The 25,855-nt window shown below is 45.1% G+C and overlaps 3 protein-coding genes and 1 non-coding gene across 6 annotated transcripts in view; 1 reads left to right on the top strand and 3 right to left on the bottom strand.

The window, feature by feature from the left end:
• whamm (WASP homolog associated with actin, golgi membranes and microtubules) overlaps positions 1 to 7,935 on the bottom strand; it is a 19,476-nt gene extending 11,541 nt beyond the window's left edge. The window contains exons 1-5 of the mRNA XM_086225098.1: positions 7,254 to 7,935; positions 4,416 to 4,589; positions 2,608 to 2,758; positions 2,191 to 2,360; positions 1 to 95 (exon numbers count right to left, since the gene is read on the bottom strand). The exon at positions 1 to 95 is cut by the window's left edge and continues 101 nt beyond it. Coding sequence (XP_086081224.1) covers positions 1 to 95; positions 2,191 to 2,360; positions 2,608 to 2,758; positions 4,416 to 4,589; positions 7,254 to 7,832 — 1,169 coding nt within the window. The 5' untranslated portion in view covers positions 7,833 to 7,935. The remainder of the gene's footprint in view (positions 96 to 2,190; positions 2,361 to 2,607; positions 2,759 to 4,415; positions 4,590 to 7,253) is intronic.
• A 735-nt stretch (positions 7,936 to 8,670) lies between these two features.
• fsd2 (fibronectin type III and SPRY domain containing 2) lies at positions 8,671 to 15,625 on the top strand. Of its 3 annotated transcripts, XM_086225117.1 has the most exons (13): positions 8,671 to 9,091; positions 9,278 to 9,508; positions 9,825 to 9,920; positions 10,138 to 10,371; positions 10,486 to 10,508; positions 10,697 to 10,818; positions 11,751 to 11,915; positions 12,008 to 12,142; positions 12,544 to 12,697; positions 13,163 to 13,296; positions 13,540 to 13,672; positions 13,750 to 13,926; positions 15,078 to 15,625. In XM_086225117.1, exons 2-13 carry the CDS (start codon positions 9,287 to 9,289, stop codon positions 15,325 to 15,327), a joined length of 1,845 nt encoding a protein of 614 aa, XP_086081243.1. In that variant the 5' UTR covers positions 8,671 to 9,091; positions 9,278 to 9,286; the 3' UTR covers positions 15,328 to 15,625. The 3 variants fall into 3 exon arrangements, with proteins under 3 accessions (XP_086081243.1, XP_086081236.1, XP_086081250.1); XM_086225110.1 differs by lacking the exon at positions 8,671 to 9,091 and having other exon boundaries at positions 9,145 to 9,508; XM_086225124.1 differs by lacking the exons at positions 8,671 to 9,091; positions 9,825 to 9,920 and having other exon boundaries at positions 9,145 to 9,508.
• On the bottom strand, positions 15,407 to 25,855 carry LOC147268932 (KH homology domain-containing protein 4-like). Its single transcript, XM_086225136.1, has 14 exons — positions 25,633 to 25,855; positions 24,397 to 24,694; positions 24,183 to 24,302; positions 23,947 to 24,020; positions 23,436 to 23,488; positions 21,899 to 22,101; positions 21,247 to 21,455; positions 18,855 to 18,915; positions 18,531 to 18,588; positions 18,087 to 18,322; positions 17,662 to 17,769; positions 17,138 to 17,223; positions 16,945 to 17,063; positions 15,407 to 16,560 (listed from the first exon to the last, which is right to left on the bottom strand). Exons 1-14 carry the CDS (start codon positions 25,659 to 25,661, stop codon positions 16,433 to 16,435), a joined length of 1,782 nt encoding a protein of 593 aa, XP_086081262.1. The 5' UTR covers positions 25,662 to 25,855; the 3' UTR covers positions 15,407 to 16,432.
• Positions 21,546 to 21,677, bottom strand: LOC147268933 (small nucleolar RNA SNORA47). The gene has a single exon (XR_015111695.1). It is a non-coding gene; the product is annotated as a small nucleolar RNA SNORA47 (small nucleolar RNA).

Below are 25,855 nucleotides of genomic sequence, written 5' to 3' on the forward strand. Positions count from 1 at the left end.
TAGAACTGCAGCTCCAGCTGGTCCACTAAGTCCTGGTCCTTCTCAGACCCAGGATCAGTTGTCTGGCTCTGGTCTCTCCCAGACAGGCCACCTAACTGCAACACAAGACAGACAAATGCCAAGTCAGTCAGGTCTCATAATGAACCTTGCTGGCCCGTTTCAACATCTTAGTTGTACAGGATTCAGCTGCTGGATTTATTTCAACTATTTCATTTCAGTGAACATTTGATGTTCTTTATGTCTGTCAAGGCTACGTGATCCGGGATGCAGTTGCAAGGAGGCCACGACAGCATTGGTAGAGACACAAACCTCTCGGTGTGTTCAAAGATGCTTCGTCTGAATGTCACTTTAGATTAAACTGTCAAACTCTCAACTGTCAAGTGCAAGAAGCTTCTCGGGATCGACTTTGTTTCTTAGTGCTCTCGGGCTTCAATCTTGTGAAGCCACTGCTTGTGATACTTCTTTGTACTTGCCTCATATTCAGAGAGCCGGGACGGAGAGTGTCCTTGAAAATGAAAGCATAAGTGATCAAAAATAATGCCTACTCTCAACTACAACAGAGGAAAACAAACTTGACACATACGTAAACTAACGGACAGTGACGGAAACTCGTCAGGCCCGTCTCACTCTGAGGGTCGGCTCTGATGAAATGAGCTGAAAGCAGCAGCCGTTTTCAGGCAGGCAGGAATAGTTGTTGATGAGCATCCACAGCACCCGCATGCCCTTCAACGCTGAATAATGCCAAATATCAACGACTGATTCCACCCTGGAGCTGTAGAGAGCATCTTAATTTGAACTAATATGCACGCTGCTTATTTCCATACACGCACATGCATACATGTAATGCTGTGAGATGTGCAGGTGTGGCAGAACTACTCAGCTGAGGGAACAGTGGTGACTTCAGGTTGGGGACTGATCTCATCACCCACAACCACCCGCAGCTGCCTCCATCAGGGTCACTGTCCTCAAACCTGATGCTCTAATAACCTAATCGATGAATGCCGTCTATAGATGAAAGTCAAGTTACAAGAAGGTGTTCTTGGTTCTCTTAGAGGTAGCAAACGTACGGCATGGCGCCCTCCAGCTGCTCACTGCAGTTCTCTCAGAATACTACTGACATAGCAAATACACCCCGCGTAATTAGAGCTCTCAACACTACAAAGGCACAAACATTTATGTTTGCACACTCTCATTTCAGCGAGTTTTAGAGACGCATTGAAGGGAGGTTTTCATGCTTTCAGAGAGTCTTTATGAATACAAACCTCCTGCCAAAGCAGAGTCAGGCTCGTGAAGAACCTCTGAACACGATTGAGCTGATTCTACGCTGGTTCAGGGACCTCGGGAACTGGTGTGAGGACATGACTTAGACGAACAGTTCCAAAGTCCACGTTCCTGTCCCAACGTAACAACCTCAGTACACAACCTTCCCGACATTCCAACCCAACGTCTCTCCCTATGTTGGGATGACATTAACTTCCAGCACACGGACTCTCTACACAAGTGGATGGCGTTTAATCCAAGTGTGACAACCACCAGGAAGCACTGGAATCCAGTCACTCAGACTCCTTGCTGAGGTGGTCTGGGACATACAGTATTTGATCATCTGTCCTTCACACTAATGTGTCCTGAAGTGACCACCACAAGGACACAGGGTAACAGCTTTGGCTGCCTTGATCGATCTGTTCCATGAGGCTGCTTTTCTATTGTTTTAACACAACCGACCAAATGTCAACAGGTTGACAATAATTGATTAAAGTTGTCAACATTAATGAAGAGGCTGATGTGGTCCAGCTGGGTTCTAAACACTGATTCCGCGGTGCACTGGCTCATGATCCTGCAGTAGCCCAGCATCTATGATGTCACCATGTCATGGAATCTAACCAAGGCGGCACAGATTTATACTCAAAAGTGGAATGGGTTACAAAATATTTCAGCAAGAGGAGAAAAGTAGAGTCAGTTGCTTGGTAACAGGCCTTAAAGTTGAGAGAGAGTTTAGGATTTCACACTCTGAGAAAAGATAGGATTCCTGGAGTTCGGTAGGATTCACTTCTGTAACAGTAAATTTGGAAAAAAATCCTTGCTTACACTGTTCTTTAAAAAGATTACTTTTCAAATATACCACGACAGAAAACGCTGGCTAATTACACTCCGCCTAGACAAGCATTGGTGAGAATGGAGTGAAACATGGACCTGCTTTCTGATGCTGTCTTTCTTGTGGTTGAGGCACATCTCTGTCGCTCTCATATGCTGCAGGGCTTCTTTGGCCAAAAGAAAGCGGAGTTTCTCCAGTCGGGGAACTGCAGACGCCCAGGCAGCAGCTCCGAAACGACATTTATCTTCCTCCATCTGCTTCACCATCCCTGAACATGGGCACGAGAGTCTGTTATGCATGTCTGAAGAACCCCACTATGTAATGCAGCAAGCTCATGACAAATGTCAATATTCAAGTAGACTGATGGTAAATGTGTTCAGGTCATTTGAACTAACAAACACTAAATATGCTGCTGGTCTGCAGCTGTGAAGCAACTTGGGATGATGACGCTCTCCTGTGAACTGACTAATTCATTAAGTCACAGACTAATAAGACATAAACACAGCAAATTATACCAGCCAGAGCCTTTGAAGTCTGTGCAAAGTAGGTGACAGTGATGTCCTGAATAGAGGCGACGGCGTCTGCTGCTTTCATTCTCCACTCCTCCGCCTCCTTCTCCAGAGCTTCCATTCTCTTAGGGCCCAAGTCCTCAAACTCCAAAGACTTCTACAGAAAAACAGTGAGCACAACAGAGCACGACTTTAGATTCACTAGCATGATGAAGGATGACTCAACTCACGTATGAAACGCACATTTGGTTCATCTTGGTTCAGAAGAAATTCTAATTTGTTTAAAGATATTTGCTGGAAGAGGACAATCATTGAGATGGCGATGGACGATCGGTGTTAACTCACCTCAACAAACTCAAACTCACTGTTTCGCGACTTGGATATGTGCTCTTGAGCTGGAAATGTAATGGAATTACATCCAGGAAAACTGGGGTGCGTATCTTTGAGTGAGGACGCTCCACAAAATCATTTTAAACATGAATGAGGAAAGCTTCATCTAACCCACCGCCTCTCACACACTAAATATCAAACATTAATTAGATTCACACCATCATATGTTTCCAAATGCGTGGCATATACGTACTCGTAGTGAGCTGCAGTGAACTGCTCCATGCACAGCTGGTAATGAAATGATGCAGTATATAGGACATCTAATTATTAATTCAATCAGGCCCCACCAGTGCTTCTGGCTGCTACTAAGCAGAAGGGAGCGCCGCTGGTCCCAGGCTGAATGACGTCATCATAATCAGATTCAAGAATAACACAGCAGATCTTTAGTAGTTTTTCATAAAATTGTCTAATGTTGTGGGCATCACCTCGTACCGTATTAGTCTCCGTGTAGTTTTAGTCTCCACCACATGCACAAGCCGGTAGCAGCTCTCACAATCCTGCTCAGTGTCACAATGTAGCCAATCACCTGCACCCACAAACTCCTACTTTCAGATTATATCAGAACAGCACGGACTGACGCCTGATCTGACGGTCTTAAACATATAAATACTGCAGAGCCACTTGTGTTTGATGAAGCACGATCCACTTTTCTTACTCCTCCTCAGTTGTTGTTGTAATTCACCTTGAGGAACTATTTAGCAGCCAGTCGGCTCCAATTGCTCAGAATTCAGGAGCTGCTTTACTGACCATTTCTGGCTGACTGAGGCCGTGGCAGTGTGGGATGTGGGGCGGACCTCAGGCTCACACGTTTCCAGCTAGACTGGGATGACGAGCGGTCTTGGCGGAGGCTGATGCTACAACTATCCACTCTTCTGTTGAGATTGTTATGTAGCAGCAGATTTAGCTATGGACTGCTAGCTTCAAACAGAAATGAGGTCTTTTACAGTCATTTATTTTTGTTTTCAAGCTTGTAGCCTTCGGCAATTTATCAGATCCTTCAGGAGCCTCAAAAGGCTATGTGCATTTGTTCCACACATGCAGTAGTTTATCCTCAAGCAACATATGTTGGAGTGTTAAAGGAAAGAAGCTAGTTAAATTGTTATCAAATACACTTTTCTCCAACTTCCATACTTCTGGAAAAAAACAATACCAAACCCCATTTTTTGAACCTGAATACCCATTAGAGGGCCTACACATTCTGGAAGTTGAGCTGGTAGGAGTGTGGTATGCTACACATCCCACCCGCTACCATTCATTATGCTAAGCTAACTAGTGGTCGGCAGATCACACTGGGTTTCAGCTCCCGACGACACACAGAAAGAGAAGGGATCTATCTTCTTGTCCGGCTCTGGGGAAGATGATAAATAAGCATATTTCCCAAAAAGCTGGGATGTCTGTTCTGTTAGTTAAGTGTTGGTATTTACCAGGATCTCCATCTTGTAGAGACAGGCCAGCTCTCGCATGTCCCTGAACGGCTGCAGAAGGTACTGGAAGAAGGCGGTGGCCACAGTGACCAGCTCCTGGTAGGCCTCGTCTTCTTCCTCATAGATGCTCAGCAACACAACCAGTCGGTCGCCGCTGTCATGACTTTGCAGCAGCTAAGAGCAAATAAGAGAAGAACCAAATCTCTGAGCCCAGCGTGCCAGACCTTCCATGTTGATAAAGATTTACACACTCAACCCACAGAAACAGAGCAGAGCAATACAAGAGTGACAAGCTAGCAATTCAGGTGTAATAAACAGGGTTCAACAACAACAAAACATCCTGCTTGTATTCCTTTAAGAGCTACTGGTAGTAAGAGCAGAGTAAACCGAGACATTCTAATACCTGATCACATGAGAAGAACAATGGGTTCTGAAATAAAGAGTTATTTCTTTTGCTCCTGGCCATGTTATAACCTTTCTATATTTATCTTCTCATATAAAGCTAACATTCTATTCCATCAAAGTAGGCAAAAATGGTACTAATTCATGTTATTGTATCAAAGTCTGTGGAGAGAGCAGGGTGACAGGCCAGTTCCAGTATGTTCAATAGGGATCCACCAGTTTACCTGCCTTATACAGGTATCAGCAAACAGGCTGCCATCACCTGTAGGAGTGGCTGATGTTTATGTGTTAATGGAAAAGAAGGGGAAGTTGGAGGTTCACTTGAAACAGGAATAGTAACACGAATCCCTTCCCGTAGAGGCTGAATTCCTGTAAGAGCCAACGCGTTTCTGCCACAACAGGTCATCTTCGTCCGGGCTTCCACTCAAACAGCACAGTTGCAGCCTCACCTAAATAAGCCACCGCCCATGGGAGCTGATCACATGATGAGGTGAACACAATGGAGGCATCACCTGTCATATTTTGGAGAGCCTGGCCTGCTGCCTTGGTTTTCCTACAGCATTAGATCGTCTCTAATGCTGTCTTCCCACCGCAAGATTACTGTTTTTATTTTCCCTCAGGCAGAAGTTGTTGTTCCTGATGCTTTTATGGTATCAACATGCAATCCACAGTGTCCACTATCACTCCGCGGGTAGAGACGTCTTTGTGTTGAGGTGACGTGTCAAACAGGAAGGACAACACAAGCTCAGGGACAACCAGGTGGAGTTGGCTCACACCCTCCACTGATTGCAGGTTCACTGCCTGGGTCTGAGCCATCCTGCAGGGTTACATTCACAACATTTCCCTTCACTCCACCTCCTAGGTTCACTTCCAGCTGTGCTTACAGGGCAACTGTGGTTTCTCCTGCTGTCCAGATGTTCTGAGCACCAGTAGGAGAAATGGCAGAGCCCAGCTAATGAGGATTTGGTCCTGTACTCCATTTACTGCCCTGCCATTTGGGACAGGGTGACATGACAAAATAAATTGCACAATATTCAGACCTGCTTTTATGATACCAGAATATATGATACCTTGTGTTTGGTTACAGAAATATTTGTCATGTTTGTGCTGCATGATATGAAGAAATGGTATAAAGTTTTACTGGAGCCAGATTTGAAGAATGTATAGAAATTTTACAAATTAATAAAAAAAAAACAATATGTCCAAGAGCAATATCCACATTGCACGTGGGGGATAATTTTGGGGGCGGCAAGGTGGTGCAGTGGTCAGCACTGTGGCCTCACAGCAAGAAGGTTCCAGGTTCCAGTCCCAGCTCCAGCACAGATCTTTCTGTGTGAGTCTCCATGTTCTCCCTGTTCCTGTGTGGGTTCTCTCTGGTACTCCAGCTTCCTCCCACAGTCCAAAGACATCAAGAGGGGACAAGGCTGATTGATACTCTAAATTGACCGTAGGTGTGACTGTGAGTGTGAATGGTTGTTCGTCTCTCTATGTTGGTCCTGTGATGGACTGGTGACCTGTCCAGGGTGAACCCGCCTCTCACCTGAAGGCTGCTGGGATAGGCTCCAGCCCCCCGCGACCCTTACTAGTAAGGAATAAGCGGAAGACGACGACGATGGACAGTTGAAAATGCAGTACTGGGGTGCTGCAGAGATATCCCAGCATGCAAATGGAAATCTAGAATTAATGACTAATAAATACAGATCCTACAAACATGACACTTTTGTCATTTCAATGTTTTTGCATAAAAACGTGAATAAAGACACAAGAATTATTATTTTTTCCTTCAAATTCCAATTGAACATTTCCTCCAAAACACTCAGTGCTGATCAAAGTTGTCATCTTCACCTGGAACTTCATAACTCTGACTTATTCATTTTGAAAGCAAGCGTGTCTCGATATCACAAAACAATCTATACTACGGCATCAGAGTGGATAATCCAGCTCTGCAGCCGCTGTGCTCCCTGTTGTTGACCAACTACCAGTGTTTCTGAGGGAGGGAGGATCCACAGGTCCCTGTGATGCTTTGCAGTGTAGAAGGCTTGAAACATCCAATGTTCAGTTTTCCTGCAGTCTAATTGTATTTCTATGTGACACTGATAGTGTGTTGTGTTGTGAGTGAGACTGGTCAGCACCAGAGACGGGGAGGCCTCAGGGGCCCTCAAACTGTGACTGGGCTGGTTAAACACATCCAGAGATGGAGGGATTTTGAAGAAATTTAGCTTTCATTTTATTTTATTTATTTATTTTTAAAGTTTTCAATATTTTCGTAAACTAATAAGTGAGGACAGACACATTTAACGTATGGAAACCACAAATAACTTAGCGGAGGGGCACCTTCTACCAACCTCAGAGTCTGAACCCCCTGATCTCTCGCTGGTATCAACCTGGCTGTCAGACCGCCCCCTGGCCCGCCTCCCATCCCCAGCAGACCCTCACCTGCCGCAGGTGACCCTTAGCCCTGGCCAGCTCCTCCTGCATGGTCTTCCTCCGGAATTCCTGTAGGTTCTCAAAGTACTCCTCGACATCTCGCTCGTCCTGGCTGAATAACGTGTCCAGAACGATCTTTCGCCCGCAGAAGTCGATGGCGGTGCTCAAGTACTTCTCCAGTCTCCGACACGGAGTGTCCAGGTCCCTCTCGTCCTCACCGTCCGGACCTGACTTCCGACTCAACAGGAGCAAATCCCAAATGTTCCCGGCCTCGAACTCCGACAGATCCGGGAAACATGAGCCCAGGACATCGGCGATACATGTGAGCTGCTGGTGGATGTGCTTGAGGTCGCTGACGGAGAAGAGTCCTGCCCAGCTCATCTGCTCCTGGCCCGCGACCTCAACTTCGGCTTTCCGCTTCTGCCGCTGTAGCGTCCGGTTGTGGCAGGTGACGGCGAACTTACACTCGATGACGCTCCACTGGACGATAAAACCCAATTTAAACGGCTCCGTTTCCTCGAATATATTGCTCTTGACCGCCACCCAGCCCTCCAGACTATCTAACCGCTCACACTCCCCGTTATTCATCTTTGAGAAGAGATGTTTCACTTTGGCCTCCGTGACGCCGCTATTCTGTTTACACCGTCCGCCATTTGCGTGACGCGTGCTGCCTTCTGGACCCCGGAAACATCGGAAATGGTTCTATCGCACTAAGTTCCGCACAGTGATACAGCTGAGGTACACGTGTTGAAGCCAGGTGCTCTGTCAGATAAATCTGAGTTAGTGACTGAGTTGTGCCAGCCGTCTCTACGTCAGTGTATACACAACTTTCTGTAAAATGCCATTTTGGAGCTGTGAGGTTTTTTTGGCCTTCAAACAGTCTACGATTTACGAAAGCTTCGTGTTGCTTGATACATGTACATATAAATATGTATATATACATCAAACCAGTGTTCTCAAGAAAAATCAGTCACTAATTTTTCAGACTTACGGGGTTTCAAAAGAGGAAGATATGGGAGAAAATATGGGAGTTTACGATTAGCCATGAAGGCACCATACTGCCCCTGGCATCGTCGTGACCTTTAGCCTTTGAATCACAGGTTTGGGGATTTCCACATCCCGTTAGAAAGCTCTATGACCAAACTGGCATAGATATATGTTGTTAACATAGTTATTTAAAACTGTAGTCCCAATTTAGAGGGAAATAGATGCTTTATGATTAAATAACTAACATCTAACCATCTGCAGTGTGTGTGTGTGTGTGTGTGTGTGTGTGTGTGTGTGTGTGTGTGTGTGTGTGTGTGTGAGTGTGTGTGTGCATACCCGTTATTTGATACCTATTGTAGACCTTTTCTGGTATCAACACTGACCTCATCAGGGCCTCTAGTCCTCATGGAGAACAAAGACCAGACCTTAAGCGGCACAAAGTCATCCCTGAGTTCCTGGTTAAAGTTAGATTCAAGGTGTGAGTTGGGGTCAGGTCAAGGTTGGGGTGAGGCACCAGCTCATTAGACTGAGGTTTAGGGTTAGATGTAGGATGAGGATTATGGCTTGGCTTAGGCTGTCCACATGAATGGAAGGCAATGAAATGGCCTAATAAGGATAGCTACACAAATCTGTGTGTGTGTGTGTGTGTGTGTGTGTGTGTGTGTGTGTGTGTGTGTGTGTGTGCTCTTGCGCCCGCAGTATGTGTCTGCCAGTGAGGTTTGACATGCCTCTGACATTTGAGCAGTGTGAGTCCCATCTATTTTTGTCCCAGCCTCTGGGTGTAGGTTGGCCTGCTCTCAGAGTTCAGACGCCACTGTTGGGCTGCAGTGGCTGTTTAGAGCAAACACAGAATTATCCAGGTGAAAATTCTACCCGTCTTCATTTAGGGAATTTCCTTGTTTCTAGCTTGAGAACATAGTTTTGAGACCAAATGCTGTTGTGTTCATCCTGTGCAGGATTTCTGGAATATCATTCTACCTTGCTGTCGATGTATATTTATATACCAGATAGGAAATATGAGCCCTGAAGCTTCTGTCCCCCCACAGTCCTTCCTCATGGATTTGTTTGAGCTCAGAGGAGTCAGACTGGATGTGATTGCAGAAGAGGCTGAGCACCCGGACACCACCACCATGGAGCCCTTTGACCAAGGAGGGAAGGTGACCCGGGATGTGTCCGCCTTCCAGCGCTTCTCTATCGACACCAATGAGTCTCTCTCTTTCGATCCCTGTGAGGACAGCCCCACTGGGCTTGATGACGGACAGGAGGGGCGAACTCAGGTGGGCAATGTTGAGTGATTCTTATTTTTCACTCTCTTCAACACATAAGATTTCTGGGGGTTTGTTGGGCTTCTTCAAGCGAGGGCTGGTGAATATGACAGCATAAACACCAAACACCAGCCTGTGCCATTAAAAGGACTGCTGGTGGCGATCACTTTGTGCGTAGCTGCTACCCAGAAGATGGAGCTGTCCTCATAACTTTGTTACACTGAGCTACAGACCTGAACAGAAAATTTGGATGGCATTGACTGGAAAATGGTCTGAAGTAATGTTACTGGTTTGAATTAAGTAGAGAAAAATGACTTTCTGTTTTGAGACTGAGATGGAAACCACCAGGAATTGCCTGCAAGGGAAGGTTGCAGAGATGGAGAACTTTGCGGGTCATCTGGAAGAAATCTTCCTGACCGTCGAGGTAAATGTCACCCACAAACCTCTCCAGAGCAACAGCATGTACCTGTTTTGACACTGATTTATTTTGCTGTGGCTGTGTGAGGACCTCTCTTTTCAGTTTATAAGGGACTGGAAACACACCAGGCTCAGATGTGTGGCCCCTGAAGGTCCTTAATGCATCAATTTCATTCAAATGTGACAACTTTTGAAACTCTAAATGATCCCCAATGTGTGCCCAGGAGAATTTTGGGCGGCGGGAGCAGAACTTGGAGCAACACTACAATGACGTACTCCAGGCGTTGTCTCAGCGGTACGACGAGCGTGCGGCTGGGCTGGAGGAGGAGAAGAAGAGCAAGCTGGAGGCCCTGTACAGTCAGCTGCTGGCCTGTGGTCGGGCGCTGGATGCCTCCAAGGAGCTCATTGAGGCGGCCAAGGCCATCTACCGCAGCGAGGACCACAGGTTCTTCCTGAAGGTGTCCAGCTTGTGTCAGACAGTCAGGTTACAGTTTGTGCTGGTGAACGTGTCTTGAGTGACACACATGAAATTGTGGATCTAAATGACTGATTGGCGTTTCATCTATTGACAGGCAGTTATTCCCGTCATTAAGAGGTAAATACAATGCTGCCTGGTGAGAATGTCTAACAATTTAAGTGTGATTCTGAGAGACTAATCATGTTCGTGTGCATGACCTCATAGAGTAACGTGATGTGTTCGTGACTGATCCTGATGAGGAACGCGATGATGCAACATTAATTTGATTCCTGACACATTCGGTGTCATCCTCTGTCCCTCACAAGGATCAAGGTGCTGGCCAAAGAGGAGGTTAACCTCACACTGTATACACCACTCGAGTTCAGCTCGCTGCTCACTGACCTGTCAGATGTCAAAACCATGATGGACTCCATCAACGTTGTCCCAGGTCTGAATGAATGAATGAATGAATGAATGAATGAATGATGAATGAATGAACAAGTAAGAGGGAACTGTTCATATTCACTTGAATGTGCAACAACAGATACAATAACCACACAAGAAAGTCGTTGGTGTTTTTTTCTACTCAGTGATTTCTAATTTGACTCCAAAATTATCATGTAATTTAATGGATCTGAGAAGAATTATCAATTCTTTTATACCAATATTATACGCATCGTTCTAAAACACAAAAAGTGTGTTCCTGTGTTGATTATGAATTTTCAACTCTGTTGTTGCCATCACAAAGCTGCACACTGAAACGTTAGCTGTTCATGTTCTTTTAGTATGTTGTTTATCTTAGTTGGGACCTGAGTGGTTTAACAGTGTCATGCTTACTTCATGTTTTATGGTGTGAGGTTCAGAGGTTTTTCACTATTACTCTCCTGTACTGGGGGGCAGCACTGTGGCCTCACAGCAAGAAGGTTCCGGGTTCCAGTCCCGGCTCCAGCACGGGATCTTTCTGTGTGGAGTCTGCATGTTCTCCCTGTGTGGGTTCTCTCTGGTACTCCAGCTTCCTCTCACAGTCCAAAGACATCAAGAGGGGACGAGGCTGATTGATACTCTAAATTGACCGTAGGTGTGACTGCGAGTGTGAATGGTTGTCTGTCTCTATGTGTTGGTCCTGTGATGGACTGGTGACCTGTCCAGGGTGAACCCTGCCTCTCACCTGAAGGCTGCTGGGATAGGCTCCACCCCCCGCAACCCTTAACAGTATAAGAGGTAGAAAATGGAATGATGGATGGATGGATGGATGGATGGACTCTCCTCTGCTTCCGCTTGTTCCACTCTTTTATCCATGTGTCTGTATGGGCACTTCTGCCACCTCTGACAAGACTGGATTAATAGTAATAATTATCTGTTTTTCCAATGTGAACGCAGCTCCATCGGCCCCCGTCATCAATCCCCAGATACCCAACTCTGCCACCCAGACTTCCCTGCATGTGTGCTGGAGCTTGTTCTCCGATGACACCGTGGAGTTCTATGAGCTGTACTACCGACCCGTGCTGGAGGACACACCCGCCGACAGCTCCAGCGCACCAGACGGTACAGCGCATGATAACTCCACCTACTGCTGAATGTTTTAAGAGATTCATTGGATTTTTTTGTTAAGATGAAAGTTACATTTGGTTTGACAGTAAGCCAGGTAAAAGTGAAAGAGACCCACTGCACTGTGACACATCTGCTGCCCAACGCTCAGTATGAGCTCTGGGTGACCGCCACCAACACGACAGGCATCAGCCCGGCCAGCGAGAAGGCCCTCTACATGACAGGTACAAATTAACTCACCCTAACCCTGAAACCTGAAAAACCAGGAAGGTGGAAAATAGAAATAACTCATTTATTCAAAAGAATTCCAGAACCGAATCAAAATTCTAATTGTATCAACCTCTCCTAAACTAACTTTTGGTCATTACGTTGCTGTACTTTTCAGAATTCAAGATCTAATTTTACCTTCCACTCCCAAATTGAAGTTTTTCAAAAAATGTTTTAAATTTTGTGACCCCCCCCCCCCCGGGCATAAATTGGGGAACATCCTTTAACAAAACCCCAACCCCACCCACTCTCCCCAGTTTTTCCATCCATCTTTGCTGTAACTCGTGATAATAATTGAGCATCAGCCGACTCTTGTAAAATGTTACCAAGTAAAGTGTGAATGATTGATGTCCCCCAGTACCATCCCCTCCGGTGATCAAGCCCCGGGAGTGCATCAGCTGTCCCGAGGCAGCTCTGATCCGCTGGGAGTCAGGAAACACCGACCCTGTTGACTCCTACACTGTGGAGCTCAGTGAGATGGGCACTAACGGCGCTGAGAGCGGTGTAACAGAGTAAGAGCTGTGTCACATACGTCACCGCACATAAACAGCTGATTCCATACTAACTGAAAGTACAGCAAATCGGCGCCTCATGATGTTTTTTTTTCTTCCTTCCCGAAGTGGCCTTTGCTTGCAAACATCCATGAACAGGCATGTGTTCGTGCTTGCCTGGGAGTTCTGAGGTCCCATGGTTATCAGGCTGCTGAATCAAGACACTCTGTCCTCAAAAAGCTATTCTTAGCTGCAGCTCCCGCAGCACTGTTCGAGCTAGAACACTGTCCTCGCATTCTGAGTCATTTTCGTTTGTTATCTGGGCCTTTCTGAGAACTCCCGGGCACTTTGAGTGGTCTGTTCGCTGTAGTTCTTTGTCAACCACGTTACGTTCCACAGTACAACAAAGCAGGATGTTAAAGTCAACGCTGAAAGTTGCCGTCATTTTATCGTCGTAAGCCCCTCTGTCCCCCGGCTGCTCCCCAGGTCAGTGGTCGCCGTCCCCACCTGTCAGTGTCTGATCCAGCTGCAGGCAAGACGCCGTTACCTGGTGTCGGTGCGAGCAGTGAACATCGGCGGGCCCAGCGACAGGAGTGAGGTCATAACTGTCTCCTCAACAGGTGAGAAGCATCACGCGTCAGCTCGTTACTTCTAAGAAATACTCGATTACATTCCCATTTCTGGATTTTTTTTCCCCTTCAGCATATTAAAAAAAATGTATAAAATGCTCAACAAAACATATTTTGTGAACTAGCAAATCATCACAGGTGCTAAATGATTGAAAAGTCTTTATTTTAAATGTGGAGGAGCAGAATTGTGAAGAAGTACCTCAAAGCTGCTCTAAACAAGTTGAACATTTCCAGGTACGTTCTTCCATCTCCTGGAGGACACAGCCCATCCTTGCCTGTCCATCTCTGAGGACGGTTTCACCATGTTTCATGGAGATGAGGAGCTGCCGATAAGCGCTATGGCCCTAGACGACAACACCTTTACCAGGCAAAGAGAGGGAGAGTGACTGATGCTAGGGTACTCCTGCTCCTGTACACGTGTGACGTTTGTATGTGCGTGTGCAGGTGTGTTGCAGTCCTGGGGGATCTGATTCCAGTGCGAGGTCGGCACTACTGGGAGGTGGAGGTGGATGATGGGACAGAGTTTAGGGTCGGAGTTGCATATGAGGACACGGACAGGAACACCTACCTGGGAGCCAACACCACCTCCTGGTGTATGAGGCACATTCTCACTCCATCCAGGTACCATCCCCGCCACTCCAGGCTCCCTTTAACTACTCAGAAAACTTTATTCACACAGTAAATACATCACCCGCTTGATCTTAATGACTTAATTTTTGAAAAAGGGAACTGATCATGTAAAATGATGAGAACAAATGACAGTGACGTCAGTTTGGACTTAGACTTGTGACGCACAGCTGATCGTCATGGTCCAGTGGAATGGAATCAATGTTCTGATTCCATTACCTGGCCTGCGTCTTGGCCAATACTGACTCGGTACCAGTATGTTAAATGTTGGCAGTGGTTGCATGTGCAGTTAATCGTGTACGGATGTGATAGGTGATCACTGGTTTGTAAAAAATCAACAAATAGAGGCATAGAATGAACCACTCATAGTTTAACCGTGGATTTGCGCTCGAAGCTAACCGTCCCGATCCTAGTTACTGGATCGATGCATGGACCAGCATCCTCACCAGAACTGGATCTGCTTTGTTACCCAGTATAGGAACCACTTCCCGCACCGGTTATACAATTCATTTCTTTTCTATGTACGGGATTTAGGTCAGAGAATCATTCAGAGGATTCAGTAAATCAGAGAACACATACGCAAAATAACTTGATTCTTCTAGCAAATAGCGGCGAGGTCTGCGATCCGAAACGATGAGAAAATAAAAACTGAATTCCACAGCGAGTAGCCTCGTCCCATGTGTTTGTGCTGCACCAGGAAGGGGACACTTCTTCTCTTCCAAGAACAAGTAGTTGCAGAATAATAGCAGAATTGATTCTTGGAGGGACTGAGAGCAGTTCAGGGAAACTGGGCAGAGATTTCATTTTAAACCAGCAAAAATGTTCATTTCTGAAGAAAAATATTGTCCAAGGATTCAATATAAATCTAAGGGAGAAGACACCACAGATTAATTTTACTTCAATGGTGTTGCTAAGGCAACTCTCAAAGGAACAAAGGAGAACAGCAGAATTGTCAGATTCACCGAATCATAGGAGGCCCACCACACAGGCCCTGGTGGTTCTCATCCTAGTTGTTCTGCCTACGCTTACATCCTCTTTGTCTTTAATGCGTCATCATTGAGTCCATTTCTGCTTTCCAAGCATCCAGGCAGTTAAACTCTGGGAGCAGGGTTACAGTTGAAAGCTGCGTTTGTGATGTTATTCAGGCACAAGTATGAGTTTCTGCACAATGGCTGCAGCCCCGACCTGAGGATCACGGTGAACCCAGTCCGCATCGGCGTGGCTCTGGACTACGAGAGGGAGACGCTGTCCTTCTTTAACGTGGATTTGGAACAGCGCCTGCACACCTTCCACTGTCACTTCCAAACTTATGTACACCCCTGCTTCGGCCTGGACAACCCCGGAGCCCTGACTGTCCACAATGGCATAGAAGCTCCTGAATACGCTTTCATCTGACTTATTCAGAGGAACTACTGTTCAGCGCTGGTAGAACATTCAAGACTGAGAACAGTTCTAAGCTGTATAAATATGCAGGAACCACAGACAATGAGGGGATTTAAGGTGTTTTATTATAGTATTCCATGGGAACAGGCATACACCATTTTCCAAGATAAGAAAAGGTTTCACTGAATTTTACAGTTTTATACAATCAGTAACTTCAGCAGACAAATTTTAAAAAAGAAACATGGGGCCCGACTTGTAATTAACAAAACATGTTTTGAAAAATAAAATTAAACTGTTTAAAAAAAAAAAAGTCCTGTGGTGATTTTACAATTAAATTTACAAAATTTTAAAAAGGAAAAATCCACCCATAAAACTTAATATTACTGGTGTTTAGCTTGAAGACTGAAAAGTGCAAGTTGGAATCAAAACTAAGGCTTGGAATTTGAACCAACCATTTTCAATGGACATTTTGTCATAACAATGATAGTAGGAGACAAACTTTGCATAAAAGGCTCGTCATTTCTTAAAAACCAAGGCTGGACAACACTACGCGGTCATAGCCGCGCCCAGGCTGAAGCAAAAACACAGGTAACTGGGATCGTGACAATGAGCTGGAGGGCAGGCCACCCGTACTTATAGAAGCTAAATAGATGTGCAGCAACTCTAATATGCTCAACTCAACAACAAGTTTGCACCAATCATCTTTCAGAAAGGCATTCCACATATTCACTAATAAGTACCAGACATCAGAAACTGGTGATATGCTAAAGACCATACCAGTGTTCCTTCTGCATCCTTGAAAAACCCGGTGTGTGTGAAGTCTGGCTGCCCAAACATCCAACGGAAGAAGCCAAACTCTCAAGCTAATGTCTAAGCGTTGTGCAGCAATGAAAGAAACCAAAGGAGGAGGAAAAAAAAAATCTGAATAAATATAAAACAAAGCTGTAAATAATGATGCTACACGAAGTAAATTTTGTTGTGAGAAATCTGGTCTTGGAATAGTGTATGTTCAGATGAGGGTGGATTTTTCCTTTTGTGGAGGTTTGAGAGCTGTGCTGATGTACTGAATGTAGACTCTGGGTCTGTGGGCATCCTGGACAGTGGGAGGGAGCAGGGGCTACAAGTTATCAGTCTTACTGCTGCGAGTCCTCTCCTCCTCTTCATCAGAGGAGTCTCCTCCGTAGGGCACCAGCCCCGATGCATCCTCCTCCACTTTACACTTCTTCTCACACACCTCTTGATCACCTGTAAGGACACGGTAAAAAAAACAGAGAGAAAGAGAGAAAGGGTGGGAAACATAAGAGAGAGGAGGGGCAGAGAGAACAAAACAGAAGAGAACCCAGTGAGCAGCCCCATGTTAGCAGCGGTTTAGAGTCGGATCCACAGCCAGGGAGGGAAGATATCAAATGAAACGGCAGCAGAGCACACATCCATAACAGGCCGGTCCAGGAACACATGTTGAGAGAGAGAGAGCAAGGGAAAGACAAGAAACATATACAAGAAGAGTGTGTTAGTGAGTTCTACCAGTCCAGGGCTTCACACAGGTCTCCATTCTTCCTACATTCCTCCATGGGGGGACAACTCCACTCTAGTATCCCTGTACTCAGGCTCTCAGAGAAAGTTACATACCCAACGATGCGGTGTTGCTGGAGACACCGGCCAGATCTTCTGTCACTGTGGCTCGGGACCGTTTGCGTGTGAGGGGGCCGGGAGCAGCAAAGGGAGGTGGCGGTGGCGGCATCAGTATCCTGAGGGGAGAGAAACTATGAAAAAACTCACAGGGGTCAGGAAGAACGACACTCCAGAGAATCTAATGACAGACCTCTCCATTACTTTCTTCTCTCCGACAATGGCAGCAGGAAGTGCGGACTCCTGATGAGCAGGACCCTCTGGAGAGATGGTGGAGGGCTGAGCAAACACAGAACATGTTGCAATAAAACCCCTGTTTATTAACAGCTGAACTTCTTGATGCAATTTTGAAGATTTATTCCTCCCTTAATTTGGTGGTTGGTCATATATAGAAAGCCCTAAATATTAAACAACCAAGGTGCACCCACCAAAATTAGTTAGCTTTATTACTTTTCAACTTTACAGGAAAAAAGGTTAAATTCAATGAGGAAAGTAAAGTCCAGGCCTAACTTCAAATCTGCATCAGCGATGGTGATTGTTTTTTTTGACTCTCACGAGTTCAAAAGAACGATATAAAAAAGGTAACCGTGTAATTCTGAATGCCAGTGAACTGACAGCGACGTTAGTGAACTACTTTAGCCAAAGGTCTGTCAGTCAGCTGTCACCTGGCAACAACTATGCTTCAGTGAGGTGCTCAAGTGCGACTCTGAAGCCAACCTGTTGGTCCTTAGCTACGTCCTGAAAATGGTGTTTGGGACTTCCTGAGTCAGGGAGCACACTGAAAGATTCTTCAGGCTCCTCAACGGTGTCACCGCTACCAGGCCCCTTCAACAGAAAAAAGCCCAAAGAGTCACAGTGATCCTGGGGGCTGACAACTTTAATCAAGCTTGTAATGCTGGAGAGCAGATTTTAGTAGCACTTCAAACGGATCCATCCAGTAAACAACCAAAATGTTTAAAAGGTCACAGCAATTACTTTGATCATCTGATCTGATTTTGAAACATCAGAATTGGTGTTGGAGTTCACCTAACAGCTACATGGACATGCTTGTCAGGAGTCAACATAAAAAATTCTACAAACTTTAAAACAACGTATGAACGATGGAAACGATAAACAGCGCAGGCTTTAATCTCTGTGGTTACCTGCACGAGAAAGGGGTGCGGTTTCCTTGGACACACTGGATACTGAACCATTGCCTGAGAAGATGGAGGGGTTGTCGACATGTTAGAATGACTTGGGGGACCATTTGCATTACTCCAATAACCAGTGGCTCCTGGGTACGCTGAATAGCCCCCAGCATACCCATTTGCTGGGTAGTTATACCAGGACCCCTGGCTAGAGTAATTGCTATTAGCAGGAAATCCATGTGCTGCGTATGCTGAAATGAAAGTATAGAGCGTGGAGTTAATAGCTTTATATCACATGGATCAATAACAGGGTGTTTGACAACTGTGACCTACTATTGCAACCTATTGTTGAGCCATAAAGACGTCAAGAGAAAATTCATTCCCACAAAGATGAAAGCAGTCAGCTAGTGCCTGATATTTGTTCACACTGCTGGAATGTGTCTGTTCAGGGACACTCACGTTGTGTTGAGCCGGTGGCTGTGTACATCGTCACCGTCCGGGCGTGTTCAGATCTCACCTTGACCATGAAAGACAAACAGGACCATGTAAACAGGCAGATAAGGTTGCACAAAGGCTGTTGTTTCAACAGCTGAGTTCAACTGTAGGTAGGTGCAGAGCACTCAGAGCCTATCACTGGAGGTCTGGTGGTTCACGCTACCTCTATCACTTTTGGAGGTCGGCGTCAGTGACAACTATATGCTCTGACAGATTCACCTTCTTACACCACTCCGTCAATCTCTCACTCTCAAGTCTTCATTTATTCACACATCATCATGAACTTACAGTTTCTAACAGGCTCTCTGTCAGTTTCTTCGCTGCCTCCAATCCAGCTGCGTTTGGGTGGCTGTGACACATGAAAGCCATGGTTTAACAGAGCGGAAAAATCTCAGGATTAACAGAACAAAGAAAGTTGCTTGATGTCCAGGTAAGGCTCTTGGTGGCCTCTGATCAGCCCGAGCCACAAGAATCATTTACTTCTCATAATGATATTTACTCACTCTGTTTAATGGTAAAATTAAATAGTAAATAAATGCTGACGCTTCCAAGCAAAACTAACCTCGTTTGTTTGTTTATATATATACACACATATACATATATATACACAAACATATATATGTACATATATAAACACACATATATATAAACACACATATATATACACACACGTACGTACACACACGTACGTACACACACGTACGTACACACACGTACGTACACACACGTACGTACACACACGTACGTACACACGTACGTACACACACGTACGTACACACGTACGTACACACACGTACGTACACACGTACGTACACACGTACGTACACACGTACGTACACACACGTACGTACACACGTACGTACACACGTACGTACACACGTACGTACACACGTACGTACACGTACGTACACACGTACGTACACGTACGTACACGTACGTACACACGTACGTACACGTACGTACACGTACGTACACACGTACGTACACGTACGTACACACGTACGTACACGTACGTACACGTACGTACACACGTACGTACACGTACGTACACACGTACGTACACGTACGTACACACGTACGTACACGTACGTACACACGTACGTACACGTACGTACACGTACGTACACACGTACGTACACGTACGTACACGTACGTACACACGTACGTACACGTACGTACACGTACGTACACACGTACGTACACACGTACGTACACACGTACGTACACGTACGTACACACGTACGTACACACGTACGTACACGTACGTACACGTACGTACACACGTACGTACACACGTACGTACACGTACGTACACACGTACGTACACGTACGTACACACGTACGTACACGTACGTACACACGTACGTACACGTACGTACACGTACGTACACGTACGTACACACGTACGTACACACGTACGTACACACGTACGTACACACGTACACGTACGTACACACGTACGTACACACGTACGTACACACGTACGTACACACGTACGTACACACACGTACACGTACGTACACACGTACGTACACACGTACGTACACGTACGTACACGTACGTACACACGTACGTACACGTACGTACACGTACGTACACGTACGTACACACGTACGTACACGTACGTACACACGTACGTACACGTACGTACACACGTACGTACACGTACGTACACACGTACGTACACGTACGTACACGTACGTACACGTACGTACACGTACACGTACGTACACGTACGTACACGTACGTACACGTACGTACACGTACGTACACGTACGTACACGTACGTACACGTACGTACACGTACGTACACGTACGTACACACGTACGTACACGTACGTACACGTACGTACACGTACGTACACACGTACGTACACGTACGTACACACGTACGTACACACGTACGTACACACGTACGTACACACGTACGTACACGTACGTACACGTACGTACACACGTACGTACACACGTACGTACACGTACGTACACGTACGTACACACGTACGTACGTGTACGTACACGTACGTACACACGTACGTACACGTACGTACACACGTACGTACACGTACGTACACGTACGTACACACGTACGTACACACGTACGTACACGTACGTACACGTACGTACACGTACGTACACACGTACGTACACACGTACGTACACACGTACGTACACACGTACGTACACGTACGTACACACGTACGTACACGTACGTACACGTACGTACACACGTACGTACACACGTACGTACACGTACGTACACACGTACGTACACACGTACGTACACACGTACGTACACGTACGTACACGTACGTACACGTACGTACACACGTACGTACACACGTACGTACACGTACGTACACGTACGTACACACGTACGTACACACGTACGTACACGTACGTACACGTACGTACACACGTACGTACACACGTACGTACACGTACGTACACGTACGTACACACGTACGTACACACGTACGTACACGTACGTACACACGTACACGTACGTACACACGTACGTACGCACGTACGTACATGCACGTACGTACATGCACGTACGTACATGCACGTACGTACATACACGTACGTACATACATGTACGTACATGTATATACATGTATCCACCTGGACTTGGCTTGAAGTGTGAAGGTAATCAAGGGTGAACAACAGATATCCGTACCTGATATAGACGTAAAGAGGTTCAAAAGACTCCCGTTTGGATGCTTGTTCAATGTAGCCGGAACCCTTCCCCCTGAGGAAGACCCGAGCACCCGTCTCTGTCTGGATGTGACTCAGGTACATACCACTGGGACCCTCAACCTTCTCCTTCACGTTGAATGACGATAATGCCTGGTCCAGACCAACAAAAATCTTTGTGTGCACAAAACTCTGAGGGATGGAGGGGAAATTGTAATTAATTAGGATGTCCCGATAATGTCGGTTCATTTCTAAACTAACATGTGTTTAATTAGACTTGAGGAAATGTAAGCAGATGCAGTTGTGCCAAGCTTTTCTTTCGAGACTGGGGACGTTCTCTCTGCTCTGTAATTTGGGAGGTGGGTATCAGTGAAAGCAACATGGTCTTAATTTGCCTCACTTTCTTGACCTCCATTCTTAAAATCCAAGTCCAATTAACATCAATCACAAAAGACCTGAACTGTGTAGCTAGTAATATACAATAATAACTTCATGGCTGGTAAAAATTCAGTACGGCAGCTTCAATGTTCAATTCAGTGAAGAGCTGCTTTAGACACGCCATGCATCGGTTTGACTCACTAAGTTGTTCAGCTCTCACCACTCTCATCATTAGGGTGAAATTTGTGCTTGCCTACCCCTGAATGAGGAGCTGCAGGCCGATGACCCTGAACTGGCGTGGAGTTGGCGGTGGGCATGCGAGGCACAGGTGTTGGAATGACGGGCCGAGGGGGCTGAGGGTAGAGGGTGAGTGGAGGCATTACAGGCAGCTGTCCTCCGGATGCTGCCGAAGCTCTCAAGACATCCTCAGAGATGATCTCCTTGATTCTGATTACAGCTTCTGTGGTTGCAGAGAAGCACATGTGGACATGAGCGGTGTTATTAAACATCTGGCAACAAGGAACAGGCCATGGAATTTCAGCGTCTCTCCTCTGAACAGAGGTCTTTAGTCCCCAAGTGCAAAGCCAAATGTTATAAAAACAGCTTTGTTCGAGCTGCAATCACACTGATGGACAACCTTTAAATAAAAACAGCACAATTGACACAATCTTTCAAGAACCTGTAACATTGTATCCACTGATTTTTTTTTTGGGGGGGGGGGGGTGTTTTAGTTCTTTTTTTCATGTATTTCATGTTGTTCAGCATCAAATGTTTTCAGTTGTATTTAGTAGACATATTAGCATCTAAATTGGTACTAGAGCACTGGAACTTTATTATCTATTGTCTGATTCTATGTTGTCTTTCGCATCTGAAACAGTAATGGATGCCTTGCACACTTTTTAAGTGAACAAAGGAAGATAACCTATGGATATGAATTAACTAACCTGAACCTTGAATACTAAAAAACATTGGTTGACTATATTGGATAAGGGTTGATTATGGAATACTTCAGTGTTCAACCTTGCACAAATTTTATATACAAATAGATACAAATATTACTGTCTGATGAACATCTTGACAAACTGGAATATTCACCACTGACTTTGGACACAACTGCTGTGTTTAAGCGGGCACTAAAGTGATAGGTCATTCAACAGCTGAAACATGATGTGAACATCTAAAATGACATCTATCAATCTTCAGAAGGCAGCCCCGGTGCAGACAATGAAATCCTGGAAACTCTAACAGGTGTTTAAATGGGCCCTTGAGTGGCAGCATTTGCCTCTGTCAGTACAGACCCACAAGCAGTTGCTACATCTAAATTCCCCAGTACACGCAATCAACCTGTTCTCCCCGTAGACAGTGCTCTTAATAGGATGCCATCATGTAAACAGTATTTTCTAATGACCTTAACCTCAATTACGTCATTGTCAGAATAGCCAATAACCGATAAATATGTGGAATATTATAATCTTAAAATGTATTATTGAGTTATGTTGTAGACGTGTTTACAACATAATCTCAAATGAAGTCCTGCCAGAGTTAACACATACAGCAAACTACTTCATGTTGCATAGTCCTGCAACCGGTAATATTCCAAACTTGACAAATAACATAGGGATTTAATGTGGGTGGGAAACTTCAGTCACTAGTTGGACACTGCTTTGTAGCACATCAACAGGATAAAAATAGAACAGAATCAACAAAACTCATGTCAACACCTTAATGGGGAATATTGTCTAATTAGAGTAGGTAGTCAGAATGACAATGGATGTAAGATTGAGTGCTACTTACTGTTGACCTGCTCTTGATTCTTTCCCTGGACATGCAAATACAAAGGTCTTTGTCTAAAAAAAAAAATTAAAAAATCAAGTCACAAATGTCATGGACATCAAATGCATTCGGCATCGCTCTGGACCTTATTGTGAACACAACACACTCAAGATTAGATTGTATATGGTACAAACATGTCATAATGACTGACGTAAACTATAAACATCAAATATTAGTGTCTACCCAATGTGTAGAGTTTGCAAGTTTTACAGGAAGCTCTGACAACTGAAGCTGAAGAGTCTGCTGCCTAAGTCCAGTGTGTTGAAATGAGCTTCGTGGGGTGCTCTTAGCTTGTATCAGTACATGTGGAAGAAACCAACCCCACACACCAAACATAGGCCAAGTGTTTTAATATCACTCTTTAAGATTCAATTAAAAAAAAAAAAAAAAGTATGACAATAGAATAAATGAAGATGTGCATACATAGAATACCATTCATTACAGGGACCACGTGTGGTAACTGAATACATACCCTCCTGTTCCTTTCTCAGTATCTGTCATGTAATGACCTTTAGTTGAGACCACTGCTCCGCTAAACTGTCGAATCTAACAAAACAAAAAACGTGGACAAGGGATTTTACTCAATTGGTGAATAACACAGTAAAAGGTTGACCTCGTTTATTTGGCTTGGGAATGTTTATGGCAAAATGCTACAATGGATGATGACACTGTGACAGGGAGTGGGGGTGATGTTTCTAATACACTCACCTCCTCCTGTGTTTTGCCTTTGGTAAGAAGGTCTCTGCAATTGAGTGGTACATCATTTATGTCTACCTCTGTGACAACCATTTCTGCTATAGTTGTTGGCACCGGCACACTTGGAGGGGTCTGAAAGATGTTCAAAAACAAGACTAACTATTGGCATTTCTAGAACAGTATACAGAGGACACATTTACATGGATGTTCTTTCGAATATGCACACCTTTGCCAGCAATGGCGGAGGAGTCAAAAGTTTTCCTTTTGCCATTAACATGGCATTTATTTTTGCAGCCATGGCTGCAGCCATTTCAACACCTCCTTGGGGTGATGGCTTATCCACTCCAGCTACTAAGGACTGGGCTCCTTGTTGTAGGGGCTCAGGAATGGTACTGTTTGACGCAGCAGTGCTAACAAGCCCAGATAGAGAGACGTGATTGCTGCCCTTTCCACTATTCTTCTGCTGCCTTACATCCACTGCCTTGTTAGGTTGGGCTGGCTGATCCCAGCGGCTGGTTAGGCACCTGAGACAAAACAAAACCAAAACAGAACTAAAAAAAAAACAGCTAAAATTACATGTAACAATCACCACTTATCACACAGGTCAACTTCCAAAAAAAGAAAACCACACTGTTGAACGTCTACATAACTGTGAAGAGCCCTGATGAATGAAAGAACCAAGTTTAGAATGTCTATTTGCAAACGCCATTTTTTTTCTACATCGAGATGCATAAACACAAGAGGGATTAAATTAGCAGCCTGTGCTCCTGTGGTATTTTAACAACATTTTTGTACACAGCATTCATTTGTCGGCGCAATGTTCCTTCAACGTTTCGTAACGCAACAGGGTAGGATGGATTGTAAAAAATCCGCACCAACTGGGAGCGTATTCCATGTTTAAAACCACGCGATCAACGTTAATGAGCAAAAGGCTAACAAGTACACGTTGTAGGACTTAAGTTTAAACACTGCTTCGGTTCATCATTTCTCTTCGTATGTTTGCCGATAACAGTTAACGTTAGTGGCTTTTATTATGCGTTAAATTTACTGTTGCAACTTTATTTTGTAACGAACAAATAAAGCAACAATTTCCTGACATCTCTTGAATCTTGAAGTTAAGCTAACAGCCACTACTAGCTAGCGTTAAATTAGCAAACCGAGACTGAAATCAAAATGGCTGAAGAAGTTATGATCCCAAAGAATTTTAGCATAACCAATTAAGATGGCCCGACTGTTTTGCTCAATACAAGCCCTGGCCATTTCGTTGTGGTTTAGTAAAACACAGATTATTAAACTATTTTCCAATAGGCCACGACCGCGTAGAGTTAACAAGACCCGCTATCATCAGTGGGTAGTTTATGTTTGGCTAATGTTAGCTAGCTTGCTACGTGTTCAAGAAGCCTTAATTTCGGCCTGTTTTTTTTCTTCTTCTCTCTCACAAACTAATTGAAACTGAACTTACGGCGTTTGTCCAGTCATTCCCGAAGACATAGCACCACTCCACTAAAACTGCATTAATTAAAAGACTGCTTCTTGTACAGTTTTCGCTGGACGACGGAAGCCATGCATCTGCCAGGCGGCGACTTCTTCTGACGACTTTGACGCAAAGTGTGACCAGGCGGAAATAGAATTCCCTCCGTGTTATGTAACTCTCCGCAAGAGTTTATTGGGAATTAACACATTAC

The sequence above is a fragment of the Aulostomus chinensis genome, chromosome 2 (genome assembly GCF_037954235.1).
Source record: "Aulostomus chinensis isolate RoL2024-O1b breed Wild chromosome 2, RoL_Achi_v1.0, whole genome shotgun sequence".
In the NCBI taxonomy this organism is placed as follows: Eukaryota; Metazoa; Chordata; class Actinopteri; order Syngnathiformes; family Aulostomidae; genus Aulostomus; species Aulostomus chinensis.